The sequence below is a fragment of the Poromitra crassiceps genome (assembly GCF_964638095.1).
Source record: "Poromitra crassiceps genome assembly, chromosome: 17".
Classification (NCBI taxonomy): Eukaryota; Metazoa; Chordata; class Actinopteri; order Beryciformes; family Melamphaidae; genus Poromitra; species Poromitra crassiceps.
The window spans coordinates 3,204,618-3,223,912 of NC_139635.1; the positions used below are offsets into that span (position 1 = coordinate 3,204,618).

Consider the following 19,295-nt stretch of genomic DNA (forward strand, 5'->3'; position numbering starts at 1 on the left):
CCGGCCAAGGCATCTCTATAGATGTGATTTAGGCCTGCACGATATGAGGAAAATCTGCGATGTGCGATAACATTGTTCAATATAGCGATGACGATACGACTTGCGTACAAATATTAAAGTATGCATATTAGCTATACAGTTCCTATGTCTTTCTGCTTTAATAATGCTGCTAACATATTCCCCAAACATAGCCTATGGCCACTGAATAAATAAATGAAATACACACTGACTCTAGCTGAAACTACACACAGCGTGTTTGGGCTTTGGCAGAGGGGTGGAGCGCACTGTTGCAAGGGAAAGGTGTACGCTGGATTTACAACACAAGACAAAATGATCAGATGCTGAGTGGGAATGCATGACGCATGTAAATAAAACCACTTTTGTTATTCATTGTGTTTCAGGCAGTCTTTGCGATGTGTTTATTGCGCATTTTCATATTGCGATGACGATGAAAATACGATTAATTGTGCAGCCCTAATGTGATTATACTAATGGTTTGCGGTTAGGCTTAAAAAACTGAACAGGTGGGAGACCGCATGTCCACTTGCAGGACAGGAAGCCAGTCCTCCCAGGTGAAAGTATAGGAAAGACTTGCCTGTGTTGTCTTCAGATGGGTCAGGCAGGAGGAAGTCAGGGATCTCCGGACAGACCACTTGTCTGCTGGGGTGCTTCTCCTCAACCTCCTCCTCTTCCTCTTCCTCTTCCTCCTCTTCCTCCCCATGGCCCATGCTGAAGGAGGTGTGGGGCTGAGTAGAGGAGTTGAAGGAGGTGAGGGGCTGAGTCCTCCCGTCTGACTCTACACTGCAGTGAGGACTATGATCCATTTCCTCTTTATTTCTATCTACACTGCTATCCATCTTCTTCTCCTCCTCCTCCTCCTCCTCCTCCTCCTCCTCCTCCTCCTCCTCCTCTCCAGCCACGTCTCCTAAACATCTAGGCCCGGTGCTCTCAGCCTCGAGCTCTAGTTTGCTTCCTCCTCCCAAATCCCCCAGGTCACATGGGGTCTGTTGTTTCTCTCTCTGGGCCTTCTCAAGGAAGCCTTGTACCTGGGGAATGAATAGACACCAATAAATGAGGCTTCTTTATTTATCAGATGTTAACTTCCAACTTGCCATCTGGTCGTATTCAATTGGGGATGCAAATCGGCACAAGCAAGGTTGATTTATCTTCATCATAAATAATAATCGACAACGGCACACCAAACAAATCGTCACTCCTCGCCTTTGAGAAAATCTCCAAGGCTGTGAGGACGCTGTGTTTGCTGCAGCCAAACGTGCAGTGTCCCCTCCGTCTCCCTCTCCCTCTCCCTCTCTCTCCGTCTCTCTCTCTCTGCTGTTTTTGTTTGCAGTGGTTCTCAACGTGGGGTCCGGGTCCTCTGTCTGGGCAGAGGTTTGCGCAAACAAACTTTCACCCCGCTGCTCGCCTGGAGTATTTCGGAGGGTGGGGGTTCTTAAAGGGACAGGACCTAAACAGAGCGTTTCAGACAGAGGCTGAACTGAAGGGGGCAGTGAGAGCCAGTACAAGATAAACGGAGTTTTTTAAACTATGAATGATGCAATAAGTTACTCTACTGGAGGCCAACAATAAAATAATAATACATTATATTAGCAAAATATGGGCCCTTTAAGTGGTACAGAGCTACTTTTCAATTCACATCAGTTTTGTAATTGATAAAGGTTGTGTCATTCAACCAGGCACCCATAATTACAATAGTTCCGACATCATTGCCTGCTGTTTGCTACTGTTCTGCACTGCACCAACCATTACAAGTGAGATAAAGATGTCGATATTGGACTTTTGGACACACGTCTGGCTTCAGAACATGAGCTATTCAGAGTACATTTACCATCATTCTTTTGACACTTTTTGGAAATAGTCTCTACTTACTGCAGCTGTTTTGGATAAGGATTATACAGAACTCTACCAGCTAGTGTGTTAAGACATGAGTGTGCGTAAATACTGAGTAAATCATTTTCATTTTGAAGTAGTCCCATTTTGAAACGGGCTCACTGTAAGCCTAGCTTTCATTGGCTATTAGTGGTCTACACCCACCTCACTCACTGTGTTTACATGGACTTTAGTATCCACGTTATGAGGTCTATGCTGGTTTCTTTTGATCATATTCTGGATATGGTGTTTACATGGAACACGGAGACATCTGTTTATTCATATCCCTGTATAGGCGGTTTTCACGGAATTGACCTATCGCTAAGCCCCACCCCCCGTACTCACTAAGCCCCACCCCCCGTACTCACTCGGACAAACACAGGGCACGCTGACTAGAATAAATGGCAGCCGTCACTGTCAAAGTTATATCCTAAGAGGCTCTAAACAACTTTTTGAGGCCTGATATCGTCTAGAAGCCATCATAAAGTACTTCACTATGCCATGGAGGGCGATGTACAACATTTAAAGCTATCGATAAAAAGAAATGCAATAGCCTAAGTGCATGGAAACGGCTTTAGCAAATGTTTAACCAAACAAAGACAGCGAGATAACCGGTGGGAATAACAGGCGACTGACTGACATCCAGAATGGACATTTTATTCACTTAAGGCTCTTTCACACCGGCCTTGAAAGCCGAAAAATGCACGGAAAATAGGATTCGCGCCGCCGATGTGAAAGTCAGGAACGCGCGTTGGTGGGTAATTCTTGTACGCCTTTTGTCCCGGGACCAAAGGTTGTCACAGCGCCGTATTAGTGGACAACCCGCCTCCACCTGAAAGCGTCGGAGCAGCAAGGCGGAACAGTGTGAATGTTTCATAAAAAATTACAGGGGAAATCACCTCATGCAGCCAGCAAGAAGGACAGTGAAAGTAAAAAAAGTAGCCTATACAATCATGCGCCAGGAGGAATGCTCCGTGCCTGTGTAGTAGGTTATATAGCTGTCTGTGGCGAGTTGGTCTGACGATATTCCCTCTGGAAACCAGCTCCAGAACTGCAATCTGTCTAGCTAAGCCACTTGTGCATTCCCTACTGTTTGGTTGTTGAATAAATTACACAAGGTGACACCATATCCATCTGCTTAGTCAGTGAATTTACTTCTATGAAATGTGTTGTATAAATAAAGTTGGCTTTCCTGGAATGCAATTCATGCAACACTTCGCTGCCAGAAAATCGGCAGATGCACTCCACGGCGGAGCCCGTTTTGGCGAGTCCGCCCACCATGCGAGTGCACCTATCCTCCCTAATCAGCGGACTAGGAGAAGGAGGGAAGTATTGTTGTTGAATGAATTCGTTCATCATACAGTAGCCTAGGCTACACTAACCTATGAAAATATTAATTTGGGCTAGGAGGAGCTGGAAATCCCTCCGCTCGCCTTTCAATCCGGGAGCAGGGGATTTCACCTGAAAGTACACAGCAGCATGGGAATGTGGCCGTGCTGCTTGGCTCTGTGTGAAAGCAATTTCTGTGGCGAGGCTGCCAGGCTTTACGGACTTCCCGAACTACAATTTTGCGTTATCTGTGTGTGAAAGAGCCTTTAGAGTAACCTCTCCGTGGATTATATAATATGCCGAATTGAAGAGTGGCGCCTGGCAATCTATTTCATGTAGGCCTACCTCTGTATAATCAAGAAACTTTAAATTAATAGTGTCGATGTTTTTCATAGCGAGACAACAGCATGGGTGTAGCAGATCAGCAGAGGCAGCATACAGCAGACCACTTTTTCCATCATGTTTTCTCTTTAGACTACCTCACATTTATTTGGGGAACGGGATTGATTCCCTCGTTTTAGGCTTTGACTGGTGTCTGGCGATGTTTTAATCACATCAACCAACTCCAACATTACGTGCATAACGTAATGGCTGTAAACTCGCATAATTCAGCATTTTCTTTTGCTGACTTTCTGAATACCATGATGCTTTCATGATACCTTTTGATCACGGAAGGCAAATGAGGGAGAAGACTCATCTCGCCGTCACCACGATTGCAGATTTAACGTCTAAAACAGCAGCATCATTGTGGATGTGAGTGGATCTACGTTTACTAGTTTCTTATTATCCATTGCCTGGCCTCCCAGGATACCTCATAATGTAAATTTACCCCCATGCACATTGTTTGACCATTTCTTTCTACTTATAACTGTATGAAACACCATAAAACCAGAGGAGAATCCCGATTTCTTCTGCTTCTCTATGGAGCTCTCAGCTCAGGTTGTCCGAGTGTATTGTGGAGCTACACGCGCTGTGATTTATTCGTCTGCGTTCACGGTGGGACTTAGCGATAGGTAAATTGTGTGAGGCTGTGGTTTGTGGTTTACAGTAACAGTAACAGCTATCAGTGGTTCCCAACCTTAAACCCTAAGGGGGGTCGCCTGGAATTCCCCCCCCCCCCCACCCCCAAAAAAACAACCCCAAAACAAAACACCACACACAATTTAAAACTAGCAAAGATGATTAGGCTCATTTACATTTTTGTTTTTGTTTGTTTTTTAGTTCTGAGTAAAGTGAAAGTCATAATCTCTAAGATTTCAGTTTTGTTCTCTTCGGTGACACATATGGCGATGAGTGGTAATTGCAGGTGAGATCCAAACACTGTCAATGGGCTCAGATAGTGACTTTTATTATTTATTTATTTTTAGATTAAAATGTTTGATATTATAACTTTAAATCAGGATTCTGAGAATAAAGTCAGAATTTTGAAAATAAAGTCAGAATTTTGAGATTAAAGTCAGAATTCTCAGATTAAAGTCAGAATTCTGAGGGAAAAAATATGCATAAGATTACTGTTAACACATTGAGTGCCAATGACGAGATATCTCGGCTTACAGAATCCAACCGTTGAGTGCCAAAGACGAGATATCTCGGCTTAGAAAAAAAAAAAAAAATTTGACGGTGGGACATCGATCAACCCCTTTTACGTCTCCTATACCAGAATTGGAGGTATTGAATGTGTATAATCTATTTTACCGACCCACTGAGTGGCGACATGTCTCTCCACAGTAGAAAGTCAACCAAAAGCAGCCGCCTCCCGCGGCTGCTTCCTCCATTCTCAAGGAAATGGCTTGGCGATTTTACAGTCATCAGTCACCAGACTCGCCCGAGAGCGGCCGCGCCAGCAGCAGCACACGGGGGATTGCAAATTTGCATAATAGATTATGGGTGAAACACACTTTGAAACGCCCGCAGAAAGGCCAGAATCGCACGCATTCCGAAAACCCAGAAACGAACGAGCCTCATTCTCATACTGTAGGCGAAAACGCTTTCACGCTGCTGCACACCGGCGCACAACGGTGTGGGGTTCCACAAATAGACTGGGTGGGCAGCATAAAGCCTAGAATCGCACAAAGCTTCATCAAAGCTCTCAACCGAAAATCCAATAAACGATTGAGTCCCATCCACAGTCCACACTCGCCACACTCGCCGACGAGGGGCCGCCAGAGAGGGAGGCTGCTCACTGCTCAGACAGGCAGGTGACAAACGCCACCAGACACGCCCACGGAGGGAGGAGTTTAAAGGAGAGGGTGTTCAGAACTATATTGTTCAGATGTCTGATCTCTCACTGATGCCAAAAATAAATGGTTAAAGTGACTGTTCTGCCTGTTTGATTGAATTTCACAAAACTGCGATTATCTCAGCTTTCACTCTCAGACAGCTGAAACCATGCTGTACTCAACGGCTAATATCTACAGAACTACTAACTCTACAAACTAACTCTTTTAGACAGAGAAAGCACACATTCTATTAGTACTTTTGTGAACTTTGTGTTCACAAACTCCAAGCAGAAAAGAATCCTCGGCTCTTGTAAAATGAGCCAGAATCCTCAAAAAACGGCTTGGCAGAAGCTACCTACAGCAAAAAAAAAACGGCTGGCAGTCAATGTGTTAAATGTGACATCACTGATGATGTCACTGATGATGTTATCGATGCTGTACCGGAATTTGAATGTCTAGGGTCCCTAGATTTTTGTGACGTCAAAATCCGACGTCACAAACCCCTGAGCTAGGTGAGCTGAGGTGTTTACGGTATCATTATGGAGCCTCTCCAGCTGCTGGGCCATGTTCTCTGACGGCCCGAAGAGGTCAGACAGGGAGACAGGCACATTCAGCAGCCTCCTCTTCTCAGGCTCAGTGAGCTGAGTGAGGTTCAGCCAGAGGTGGTGGTGGGTGACGACGGAGAAGGCCATGACCTTCCCGGCGTTCAATGCCACGCACTCCACCATTCGCAGGGCATAATCCGTGACCATACGGAGCTCCGTATATGTGTGTGTGTGTACGCGTGTGTGTGTTCTGCTCTGGCCAGTCATTATTGGTGTCTACAAAATAATACATGAGTGATTAACATAACCTGGACATTACTGAATTTAGTTAATTGGCACAAGAATTTCTAACAGACTCACAAAGTTAATTTTGAACCTTAAGTACTGTCACTGTGACTGTTTCTCCCTTGACATTTATTTTGAAAATGTACAGTTTTATTCCCTGCCCAGCTCAATCTGCTCTGTGCTGCTTGACGCAACTCGGAGCACAGGGCGCAAATTTTAGCGGAGCAGAGCGGAGAGCCGCTTCAGGACTGTACGGCTGTTACGACTGTGGTCGTAATTGAGGGTTATTTTTTCATTATTGTGTTTGCTATTTCACTAATTGGTTGCTTTTCCCTTCTGATCGACTGTGTGAGTGACTGAGTGGGTTCCAGGTGTGTATGTGAGTGCTTGATAGATTGTGTCAGGACAGGAGCCAGCGGGTGATAGGCAGATTTTGGGGAGGCCCAACCTTTAAAAGAGAGTGGAGAGCAGACGCTGGTGCATGCAGGGGCCATCTCCCATCCTCCTCTTCTCCCAACCAGCCACACTTTAGTTTTGTTGTTGTTTTGTATTTTTGCATTTATGTTGGAGCTGTAGGAGGAGGCGGCCATTTCTGTTTAACCCCCTTTTCTCCTGTTTTGCTACTTAGGAAAGTAAGATGCCGTCTTTTGGTTTTCTTTTTTCTTTGTTTTACATACTTTAGACTACACCAACTACATAAAATGGTCTGTTTGAAGGCAGTTGTTTGTTTCTGACTGTGAAAGTTGGAAAACCTGCCAAATTCCCCCAAACCACTGTATCTCTGAAAATCTCTTTAACCAAATCACACACATTTAGGCTATTCTATAAGATCCCCTTTTAATAACTAATGTAATATGTTTTTCACTTCATTCAATGAGCCTCCCCTGAAACCGTTTGGAGCCCCCCTGGGAAGGCCCGTCTCCCACTTTTATAACCTCTGGTATAGACCATTGGGACTTCCCCATTCAAACTGAAAGCCTTATGTTACCGTGAGCGTTGGAAATGTTTGGAGGCGGTACCTTCTGTAGCGTGGTGCTGATTGGCTGTGTGTCGTCCCTCTCAGTAAACCAAGTGTGTTTATTGGCTGCTCTCCTCGTCTGCCGCTTCTGACTGGAACCAGCTTTAAACCTTAACACACTGTTGAATCTGCCATACAAATGCACGCACGCACACACGCACACACACACAGAGACATTTCATTTTTATCTAAAAATATGGTTTTAATGGGAGTCAATTGGACCTACAGTAAAAGGGACCTAACAAGCTCTATTGTGATAGGGTCTTTACACAGTGCATTATAGCCTTAATTTGAGAGCTGTGGTTGATCTTTCAAAATAATAATTGTAAAAAATGGAATATGATATATAGAACACACACGTATTCACTAGCTAGTTTACTTGAGAATAGAATTGGTTGGATCCGACATAAAATGACTTGTTATATGAAGCCTGAAAACAGACAGGTATGTGTTTGTTTGATTTAATTTGATAAATGAGTTCCCTCAGTGACTTCATATTGTCCCCAATCCACTGCCATGTGTTTAGAATAGAGAAAAAATTAAACTTTTCCTGTCTTAAAAACAAACAAACGCACAAATCATAATACTTGTTCCTTCTTAAAAGTACTTAGAAGTAAAAGAAGTCTTAGCTGATGTAGACTGTGTTGCACAGTTGATTTCACTACTGTTGACAAAATGTGCTATTGTAAGTGGCTTAAAATACAAGTTTTTGCTAAATGACAGCAAAATTACTATGTAAACAGAGGAGAGAAACAGTGGAGACTTACAGTATACAGGGTGTGGCCTACGTTTGAGACTTACAGTATACAGGGTGTGGCCTACGTTTGAGACTTACACAGGGTGTGGGTTGCGTTTGAGACTTACACAGGGTGTGGGCTACGTTTGAGACTTACACAGGGTGTGGGCTGCGTTTGAGACTTACACAGGGTGTTAGGGGTGGGGGAAAAAATCGATACACCACAGTATCGCAATATTTTGCCTGACGATATTGTATCGATATTGCAAAAAAAAAAAAAAAAAAAAAAAAAAAATTGCAGGCCATGCCAGGCCACCGGGCTACTATCAACTTTAGTTCAAAGGCCAGCAGTAAACAAACGGTAGCATATTTTCATTTTGTTTTAACAGTAACAGTTTTGTCATAACAGTCATTTACAAATTCCCCAGTTACTGAATGGGCTGCACAAGATGTTTTGTGTAAGTGAAGTGAAGTTGCATTGTTCAAAAACTACATAAGTACAGTTAGTCCACACACACATCCAGTTAAGGTGGACTGTAAGTAGACTGTAACAAACAGTTCAGTTTGTCAGGTGCATGCAACTATGACATGACTTTATGAAAGTTGTTGGTCTGTCTACTTGACAATGTTGCTGCAATAAAATGGTTGAAGTCAGATGTACAGACTGAAAAATTGTTCTTATATAAACCAGATGTTGACAAAGTTTTCCTTTGGGGAGATCATTTGCAGTTGAAAAAGTAAGAAATCGCAATATATAAAAATATCGCAATATTCAATATATCGCAATATCGATATATCGCAATATCGAAAATATCGCAGTATCGCAATACTATCGTATCGTGACTCAAGTATCGTTTCAGTATCGTATCGTGGGAATCTGGTGATTCCCACCCCTACAGGGTGTGGGCTGCGTTTGAGCCTTACATAGGGTTTGGGCTGCGTTTGATGAGACTCACGCTGGGGACACACCGGTACGCGGCACTTGTGCGCATGCGCCGCGCAGCGCACTTCCGCGCAGAAGGCGCAGAAAGTGTTCACACAGAGAGCGCAGCTCACTTTGCACGCTCTGCTCGTCCGCTATATATTTTGCCCCAGATCTACTGTCTTCGTTATCATGGGTAGTAAATAACGACATAAATATATAAAGTAATATGTTTGGGATAACTGTTAATGGCTACCTTCGGCGTTATAAAATGCAATTGCATCATATTTAAGTCTGTTCTCCTCCCGTTTTCCCAGTGTGTGCTGTTGTAGAGAGAAGGCGAGTCCTAGCTCTCTACTTGTTGCTCCGCAGGCAACGAGCCCCTAGAAGCCGCTCCCCCTCTCCAACTGCTCTTTCTCTCTTTTCACACTTCCAAAGGGGGCAATCAACAACGTAAATAAACATTATTTTACTTTGAAATTGGTTTTATTTGACGAATGTCCGATTTCGGAGTTCCTGTCTGCCCTGATCTGATCTGTTCTGCTTGACAGGGACGCAGACAGCCGCGCACAAAAATAGAAATCCAGGCTATCTTGCGCGCCCTGAGCATCCGCGGAGCTGCGCGCAATTCGGTGTGGACTGACAGATCTGTTAACATGGTGTCCTAATGAAAACTGGCTGCGCACAAGGTCGCGAATGGCAGCTTACGTGGAGGAGACGCGTGCGGTGTGTTTTCACTGTTACACAGGGTGTGGGTTGCATTTGAGGAGACTTACACAGGATGTGGGCTGCATTTGAGGAGACTTACACAGGGTGTGGGCTGCATTTGAGGAGACTTACACAGGGTGTGGGCTATGTTTGAGAGTAAAGGTCCTTACACATCAAGAGCGATGCGAATATACGGCACGGAATTGCGATGCGAGTTTTGACCCACCTGTCAATCACAGCCACAGATGTGTACACGTCGGAAGCGAATTTCTGAAAAATCAACCGTGGTTCGAAAAAATAAACACTAGGGATGTTCATTTTGAAAATTTTCCAAAATCGATAATCGGTGAAAATTAACGATCAATTATCGATTATCGATCATATTAACACATTAAGTGCCAGAGACGGACTAATTCGTCTTACATAATCCAGCGCTTGAGTGCCAAGGACGGACTAACTCGTCTTACATAAAGATTTTTTTTTTTTGACGGTGGTACATCAATCAACCCCTTTTACATCTTCGAGATAATTATAGGAGCAAGAGCATGTGTGTAATCTATTTTACCGACCACTAAGTGGCGACAGATACAGAGAGAAGCCACAGCCACGGTACACCAAAAGCAGGCTTGGCGATTTTACAGTCAGGAGCCCCGAGACACACACACAGAACGGACAGAGATCCCCTCCCCCCCACACACACACACACACACACACGCGCGCGCACACACACACACACTCGAGTACCTTTGCGCATAAATAAGACCAGAATCGCAAAAGCTTCTTCAAAGCTCTCAGCCGACACCTCAAGAACCGAACGAGCCCGTTTTTACAGTAAGCCAGACTGCCCGAGAGCCGCCAGCAGCAGCAGCCCAGAGGAGCAGCAGCAGAGCGGAGTAGGCTGCCTCAAGATTGGAAGAAGGGGATCGCGAAGGAATTTCTCTCCCGTGTCTAACCCCCCCCCCCCCTCGCCTCTCCTCTCCTCTCCTCTTCCCCGCTCCTGCGATTCCCTTCTCTTTTTTTAGGATCTGTGAGGCAACAGAAACTCGCCTGTGACAAAACACTGCAAAGCCACACCTACGGAGGGAGGAGTTTGGAGACACACACACACACACACACACACACACACACACACGCCCGCTGTTAGGAGGAAGGAGGAGAAGACACACGGAGGGAGGAGTTTGAATGAGAGGGGTGTTTCCTGTTGTTATGGAGGAAATTACTGTTCAAAACTATTGTTTAGAATGTCTGACGGTCTTACTGATGCCAAAAATGAATGGTTAAAGTGACTGTTTCACAAAAAGCCATTTATCTCTGAATAAATTTCCAGACGCTGAAACCATGCTGTACTCAACGGCTAATATCTACATAACTACTAACTCTGCAAACTAACTCTTTTAGACAGAGAAAGCACACATTCTATTAGTTATTTTTAGATGATTGATGTTCATGAATTCTTAACAGAAAAGAATCCTCGGCTGTTCTAAAATGAGCCAGAATCGTCAAAAACACCCCTGGCACAACTTACCTACAGGAATGAAAACATGGCTGGCATTCAATGTGTTAATACTTACTTTTTTTTTTTTTTTTTTTTTACAAAATGAATGCCTATGTCAGAAAATACGAAAGACACCGTGTTCATGCCGGTGTGAATTCCCCATGTTTAAAACAGTTTTGTTGGCACAAAGGCCCGTGCCCAGCCAGAAAACTAGAGACTATATGAAGCTCCACCTCACGTTAGTCGGCTGTGCAATGGAGTGGGGCGAGGAGGAACGAATTCCACCCAAATCTAGTCAAAAAAAAAAAAAAAAAAAAAAAAAAAAATCTCATTTAACAATGCTTGTCCCTCATCTAGCAAAGCCTTCTGCAGGCTCACCGGAATGAGTTTTGAAATAGAGGGACAATAAAATGTCCCCCCACCGACATGATTGCAAGTTCTTGGTAAACAACATGAGATAACATTAAATAGACATGAGTGTACCACAAGCCACCTAGTGTTTTGGAGGTGTACCGCAGGCAGCCAACGTGCCGAGTATGCACAGTCTCACTGTCGCCGCTAGTCGGCGGCAAGGCACCAAGTCGAGGCTGCGGAGAACCCTGTCAGCGCTTTTACACACAGTGTGGGCTGCGTTAGAGGAGACTTACACACAGTGTGGGCTGCGTTTGAGGAGACTTACACACAGTGTGGGCTGCGTTTGAGGAGACTTACACACAGGTTGTGGGCTGCGTTTGAGGAGACTTACACACAGTGTGGGCTGCGTTAGAGGAGACTTACACACAGTGTGGGCTGCGTTAGAGGAGACTTACACACAGTGTGGGCTGCGTTTGAGGAGACTTACACACAGTGTGGGCTGCGTTAGAGGAGACTTACACACAGGTTGTGGGCTGCGTTTGAGGAGACTTACACACAGTGTGGGCTGCGTTTGAGGAGACTTACACACAGGTTGTGGGCTGCGTTTGAGGAGACTTACACACAGTGTGGGCTGCGTTAGAGGAGACTTACACACAGGTTGTGGGCTGCGTTAGAGGAGACTTACACACAGGTTGTGGGCTGCGTTAGAGGAGACTTACACACAGGTTGTGGGCTGCGTTTGAGGAGACTTACACACAGTGTGGGCTGCGTTAGAGGAGACTTACACACAGGTTGTGGGCTGCGTTTGAGGAGACTTACACACAGTGTGGGCTGCGTTAGAGGAGACTTACACACAGTGTGGGCTGCGTTAGAGGAGACTTACACACAGGTTGTGGGCTGCGTTAGAGGAGACTTACACACAGTGTGGGCTGCGTTTGAGGAGACTTACACACAGTGTGGGCTGCGTTTGAGGAGACTTACACACAGTGTGGGCTGCGTTAGAGGAGACTTACACACAGGTTGTGGGCTGCGTTTGAGGAGACTTACACACAGGTTGTGGGCTGCGTTTGAGGAGACTTACACACAGTGTGGGCTGCGTTTGAGGAGACTTACACACAGTGTGGGCTGCGTTTGAGGAGACTTACACACAGTGTGGGCTGCGTTTGAGGAGACTTACACACAGTGTGGGTTGCATTTGAGGAGACTTACACACAGTGTGGGCTGCGTTTGAGGAGACTTACACAGGGTGTGGGCTGCGTTTGAGGAGACTTACACAGGTTGTGGGCTGCGTTTGAGTCCCAGTTGATCCCAGGCCTCCTCAGCTGTCAAACAGGCATTCTCCTCCACATCCAGCTCATGACTGGACAAACACAATCACCATTGGCCCAATCACACACACACACACACACACACACACACACACACACACACACACACACACACACACACACACACACACAGAGATGTCACATAAAAGGAAATTCATCGTATATGTCAGAGAGTGAAACTTGTTACCGGGCTTATTTCACAGAAGGTTCACCTCATAATATTGGACCTTGTTTCTTTTGAGTTAAACATGAGATTGACTGAATGGATTCTGAAGCTGTAAATGCTTTATTTGCAAAGAAGGATTCAAATGGGAACTGTATGGGATCTGAAAACTAAATTGTGGATTTAAATGGACTATAGAAGTTATTACAGTTATGCCGGGCTCAGACTACACAATATTCTGTTATCTTTCACAATGCCACCATGTCAGGTGAGGCAATCATTCTGCCATCAATTTGTGACATGTCCTGACCGGGAGACTGGCAGCACTACAAGTCTGATCCCGACCAGGACTGCCAACTCTGACGCAGAACATCGGGAATGACCCGCACGCCACAAGTCCATTTTCTCACACAGTGAAAAACAAAATCATAATTGATAACCTCAGGGAGTGAAAACATGACTGACGGGCGCACGGGCAGGCAAGACAGACAGCACAGCACCACAGCAGAAAGCCAGAAATAGCAGGCTACAATATATAGGCTACAAAATCTATCTATGTATATTGTAGCCTACAATATAATTGAATAGATGGTGTAGCGCGCAGCATGCTGTTGGGGCTATCTCTCTCCTCTCTCATCAGGCAGGCAGAGAGTGAGTGAGTTGCTATGGTTACGGGGAGGGGACGCATTGTGTTTCTCCGCACTTCAAGCTGAAGTCAAAAGGAACTTGTCATAAATAGTTGTCAAACTCGGCGAGAAAAGGCCAAACAGACTCTGTCTGGCATGTGAGTTTTTTTTTTTTCCCCCTCCAATTTTTTATCCCATTTTTTCACGGGAACGCATTCCTTCAGCGTTCACATCGTCCCAGGGGGGAATTGAACCCAGGACCTTCGAGCTATGAGGCGACAGCGCTTACCACTGCACCACCGTGCCCCCCTGGCATGTGAGTTTTCTCATCGGGGTGTCGTGAGGCCTCCCAGACGCCCTGACACGACCGTTCCCGATGCTCACATTTGGGCCCGGCGCTGGAAATGTGTCGCCCGCGACCAAATGGTTTTAATATCGGGCTGAATTTGTGTAGTCTGAGCCCGGCATTAGTTGGTTAATTCGCTTATAAAACATTCAAAGCTCACCTTCTTTTGACTTTAGCCTGTCCTCCTCCTGGGCCTTCATCATCATCATCATCATCACCGTCATCTTTGTCACGAGACATCCTCGTATCTCCAGACCCATTCTGACTGCTCAGGCAGCCACCGCCCTGCTGGGAAGCTACAAAGCCACAATTTAGCCCAAATGAATGTGGTGGATACTTTGAGATTATTTCGCTATTTCAAGCGGAATAATGCATTCAAATCCCAATTAATTAATTACACAGTAATGACTGAAAATAACTAAGTGATTTCCATGTAAATAGATTTAATAACTAGTTTTATGGAGAGGTGGTTGAGGTGAAGGATAAACTAATTCAAAAAGGAAGATGGCCTCTGTGCACTATCTAGCTGACAGCTGCTTTACAACTAGAAACTGCATATTAAATAGCTTCTCGATGGCCCTGTTATCTCTGATGGCTTCTGGCTCGTGTCCTTTCAGGCACAACTTTGCAAAAGTTTGTCGTACTTCCACTAATGCGATTATTAGCAAAAGTGCCTTGTACATATATGTACATGTATGTATTATCATCAGTCGACTGCAGAGCGTTTCCTCCATCTCACGCAGTCCCAGGCAAGTTCAATCATGTACTATGTACTGTATATGTACATGTATATGTATGTATTTACAGATGTTACTAGTTTCCGAGGGCACTACCACCGCAAAAGTGCTGCCACAGTGGTCGTTTTGGTTGGATTTATGACCTAAACTCAACTAGCAGCAGAAGAAAAACATAATTACTGCCACCGCAGCAATAGTGCCCCTGGAAACTAGCAACGTGTGTGTGTGTGTGTGTGTGTGTGTGTGTGTGTGTGTGTGTGTGTGTGTGTGTGTGTGTGTGTGTGTGTGTGTGTGTGTGTGTAAGAAATCATCCTGAAAACCCAAATATTTGAAACTAGTAAAATTATAAAATTATCTGTCAGTGCAATAAGGTAAATAAAATAAGTTGTTGGTCCCCCAATGTAAACATAAACATTATATTGACATCTTCCCATATCTGTCAACCTGTCACAAGTTGGTGGCTGACTCCTACTGGAACAATTTGGTGTACCCAATGCCCATTACACTTAACTCTGGAAATGGCTTCTACACCCTGCTTCAAATCGTTCTTTATAAATTAGAATATAATGCTACTTAATCCCCATCCCCGAACCCACAACCTCTGGCAAAATACTGCCAGAAAAGTTGCCCCCTACCAGCCCACCCTAATGTATCAGGCTTGCACTTCTATTGAATTGAAAATAAATCAAAAAATTTGTCACAAAGTACATTTATTTGCATTAATTTGATTCCCAATCACGACACACTGGTAAGAATTATTAATATCGAATTAAAAATGCTTTGAAATGCAAAATAATGGCATTTTAAACATGCAATACAAAGATGCGATTAATCGCGATTAACTATAGTTAATCGCAAGATTAATCGCGGTTAAGAAAATTAATCGTTTGACAGCCCTAAATATTTGTGATAATTATCATTGAGATATTTTGGTGGGATATAAACATGTGGATACTGCCCAAGCCTAGCATGTATAAGCTTGTTTGTCAATAGCCATCACCATACATTGAGTCCCTCTTGTCTTACCTGTATTTCCTGCAGTGCTGTGCGTTGAAGAGGAAGCAGCTCTCTTGCGATCATCACCGCCGTCACAAGGTTCGTCCGACCCGCAGACAACACCCTCTGGCTGCTCTCTGACATCACATTGGCCAACTCCCTTTGAGTGAATGCTCATCTGATCAATCAGATCAACCACATCGCTCGCGCCCAACTCCAACTTGCAATTCTGTCCAGTCAGATCATCAGAAACCCCGATATCAACACGAGAAGCCTTCACTCCTTCCTTCTCCCTCTGTTGGCTCTCTCCATCCCACCAGTCATGTGCGTTTGTTTCCCCCTCTTCTCCATGGGTATTCCCAGTCAAGATGGCCTGGTCAGTGGTCCAGCCCTGGGCTGCCCAGTATGAGTACTGTTCCCAGTAGAAGTAGTAGGCCTCTGTGGCGTGTTGGTCCCAGGAAGCCCTTGTATCTGGGTTATCCCAGGGAGGCATCACCATTTCTGGGTCCTCGGATGCGGACGACAGCTGGGTCTCTGGATGTTTCTCCAGCCAGCTTTGCCACAGCAGGTCTTTGCCCTGTTGAGCTTTACCAATAGATGAAAGAAAGCACTAGTTAGTGCAGTCGGTCACCCTTTCTCTTTCTGAATCCAAGTACCGCCTTTACAACAACATTTTGCTTGGAAAACTGCAAGAGAAAACTATACCATAATTTTTATGATGCAATGAATGAATGACAACCCACCTTTTGAAGAAACATTACAAAATAATAAATAGAGTGAAAAAGTTGCAATTTGTGATTTATTTGAATGTTTCATTTATTTTCTTGATTTATTCTTACATTTTTCCATTTCCCCTATTTCCCTCACTAGTCCCCTGTAGTACCTCCACATACCGCTAGGGCTATGCGTACTCCAGTTTGGGAACCACTAAGTTAGAGGGTCTCCTCCGCATATTAAAATCATCTACAGTACGTGTTTATTCTGATTCGGCACTTTCTGAGTATTTTTGCCACAAGTACTTAAATCCTATAATGAAAATTGCCTAGGTGGACGGGCGGTGTCTGTCTGTGAGTCACGATTTGCGTCACGTTTTGTGTCGCGAAAGCTGACTTTCATGACCATGTCACACCCACCACACACCCCCCCCCCCCCCCCCCCTCCCCCCCACACGGACACCCCAACACCCTCCCACACATACAGACTCGGCATATCGCCACCTACTGTCAAACACAAAAAGTGGTTTATCTCGAGAAGCATTCATGGGATCTGGGGCTGTCCCGACACGTCGACGTAGTCTACTACATAATTGCGTCGATCTGCATAACGTGCATCGATGCGTCGAAATAAAGTAAAGCAAAGATAATTAATACACTAGATTAGGGCTGGGCGATATGACCAAAATCTTATATCCCGATATAGGTCATTTCATATCCCGATACCGATATATATCACGATATAGCATATTTTCTGTAAATTCAATTTATAGTTTATATAAAATTACCACATGGCCATTTATTTATGTAGCAGTTAAACCAGTTAAAATGTTGTCAAACCTCACAAAGGATACATGCATTCAGAATACAGATAAGCATGGCTATTTCGACACACCCCTGCCACAGTGTGTGCTCTGCAAAGCGGTGCTAGCAAACGAGACTATAGTCGTGTTTCCATTACCCTCAGAAATGCGCAAAATCTAAATATCGCAATAGAAATTGGGTAATGGAAACAAGTACATTTCGAAAAACCTCCCAAATATCGCAAAACGTTTTTGCGCTCTCATGGAGGTGGTTTTTCAGACGTGTCGATATAGCAGTTTATCACAAAAGTGTAATGGAAACACTTTTTCCGCATTTGCACGTCATGTGACCCGTCTTCTCCTTTGGAAAAGCAGCGGAAAATGAGGGAGAAACGGTTCGATAAGCCGTGGCAAAACTCCCGCAGCAAGTGGAAAACTTTGAAGCAGAAAGACGAGTGTTGTGCAAAAGCAGAGCGGGGGGAAATAGATCATGTTTAATGGCAGAAATCGGTCCATGGTGACAGCAGGCTGCCTGTGCGCGCATTTGAGCGGCGAGATGAGTGGATGAAAAGCACACACCGGTGCGGTGCTCCTGACTGAAGTGAATAATACAGTGACTGTGAGTAATACATTACTCACGTTTCAGGTGCAATGTTATAATACACAACATTCTGATTGAACCAAATCAGCGTATGGTAATTGTTTAATTTTAATGGGTCACAGACAGTCAAATAGCGCATTTTAATCTTTTCGGTTAACCGATTAATGATCCGCTAATGAGGGTCAGTTATCGGTAAAAAAAAATTGTGTTCGTAAGGTCACAGTGACCTTGACCTTTGACCACCAAAATGTAACCAGTTCACCTTTGAGTTCAAGTGGATGTTTGAGCCAAATGTGGCAAAGTTCCGTCAAGGCGTTCCTGAGATAACGCATTAACGACCTAGAAAATGGCATTCCTGAGGTCACAGTGACCTTTAACTTTGACCTTTGACCACCAAAATGTAATCAGTTCATCCTGGAGTTCAAGTCGATGTTTGAGGCAAATTCGATGAAATTCTGTCAAGGTGTTCCTCAGATATCACGTTAACGAACATCGGACGGACGGATGGAGGGATCCATAATGCGTCCGGCCTGGCTATCGCCGGCGGAGGCATAAAAAAGGGAAAACCTACTTTTTAAGACACGATTGTCGATAAACGATTTTCGACTTTCAATAATAAAAGTCGATCTTGTGATAATAAAAACGATTATTCGAAGATTTGAAATTCACTGCCCATCCCTAGTGATTGATAGTGATTGATAGCGATTGGTAGTGATTGTTAGTGATTGATAGTGTTGGGAGTCAAAGTTAAATGTCCTAACTCCTTACCCCAGTAGGCTTCCCAGCCACTGTCGTGGATGCTCTGAATCTCCTCCTCTCCTGCTCTGTCATCCAGTGGATCAGACACTTCCTCCTTCTCAACTAGTAACACAAACACAGCATCACAACACTGGCTGCTTTACATTAGGACTGTGCAATAAAATCAATACGGCAATATATTGCAATGTTTTTTCCGCAATACTGTAACGATATTTCAGAAAAATATCGTGATGTATCACTGTGTCGATATTTTTTGCACAGCCGTGTGTTCAGTGACACAATAAGAATACTTATGCACTTTATTTTTTATTTCAGTGTGCAACTGGCAAATACTGTTCTAATTAATTGGAATGGAAATGTTAAATCAAATAGTTTTGACTCAATCTGTCCACTCCATATTGTGATGAGGGGAGGTTCTTGCCAATACCAGCCCTAATTGACATGTGTGGAGAATTAGAAGCAGTAAACTGGTTCTAGGCTGACACATGTCAACGTCAGAACTGGCTTCGGCTGTGTGTCCACTGAGCTGTTTTTCTGAGCTCCAGCGTCCGACTCCTTTCCTCATGAAAAGCACTGGGAAACATCCGCAAGGTGCACAAAAGGTGGCCGCTCCTCAAAGCGAGTTTTTTCCCCTCAGAGCCGAGCACGTTCAAAAGCTGAGAAATATTCAACTTCAGAAAAGCCCTGGGTGACATGAACCACTTTGTCGAGCCGGGCGATGGAGA

At 44.5% G+C, this 19,295-nt stretch overlaps 1 protein-coding gene across 1 annotated transcript in view; it reads right to left on the bottom strand.

The window, feature by feature from the left end:
* The window catches only part of tgs1 (trimethylguanosine synthase 1), a 50,870-nt gene that overhangs the window by 17,900 nt on the left and 13,675 nt on the right, over positions 1-19,295 (bottom strand). The window contains exons 6-12 of the mRNA XM_083653689.1: positions 18,580-18,672; positions 15,725-16,279; positions 14,122-14,257; positions 12,772-12,858; positions 7,285-7,411; positions 918-1,046; positions 596-875 (exon numbers count right to left, since the gene is read on the bottom strand). Of these exons, the coding sequence (XP_083509815.1) occupies positions 596-875; positions 918-1,046; positions 7,285-7,411; positions 12,772-12,858; positions 14,122-14,257; positions 15,725-16,279; positions 18,580-18,672 (1,407 nt within the window). The remainder of the gene's footprint in view (positions 1-595; positions 876-917; positions 1,047-7,284; positions 7,412-12,771; positions 12,859-14,121; positions 14,258-15,724; positions 16,280-18,579; positions 18,673-19,295) is intronic.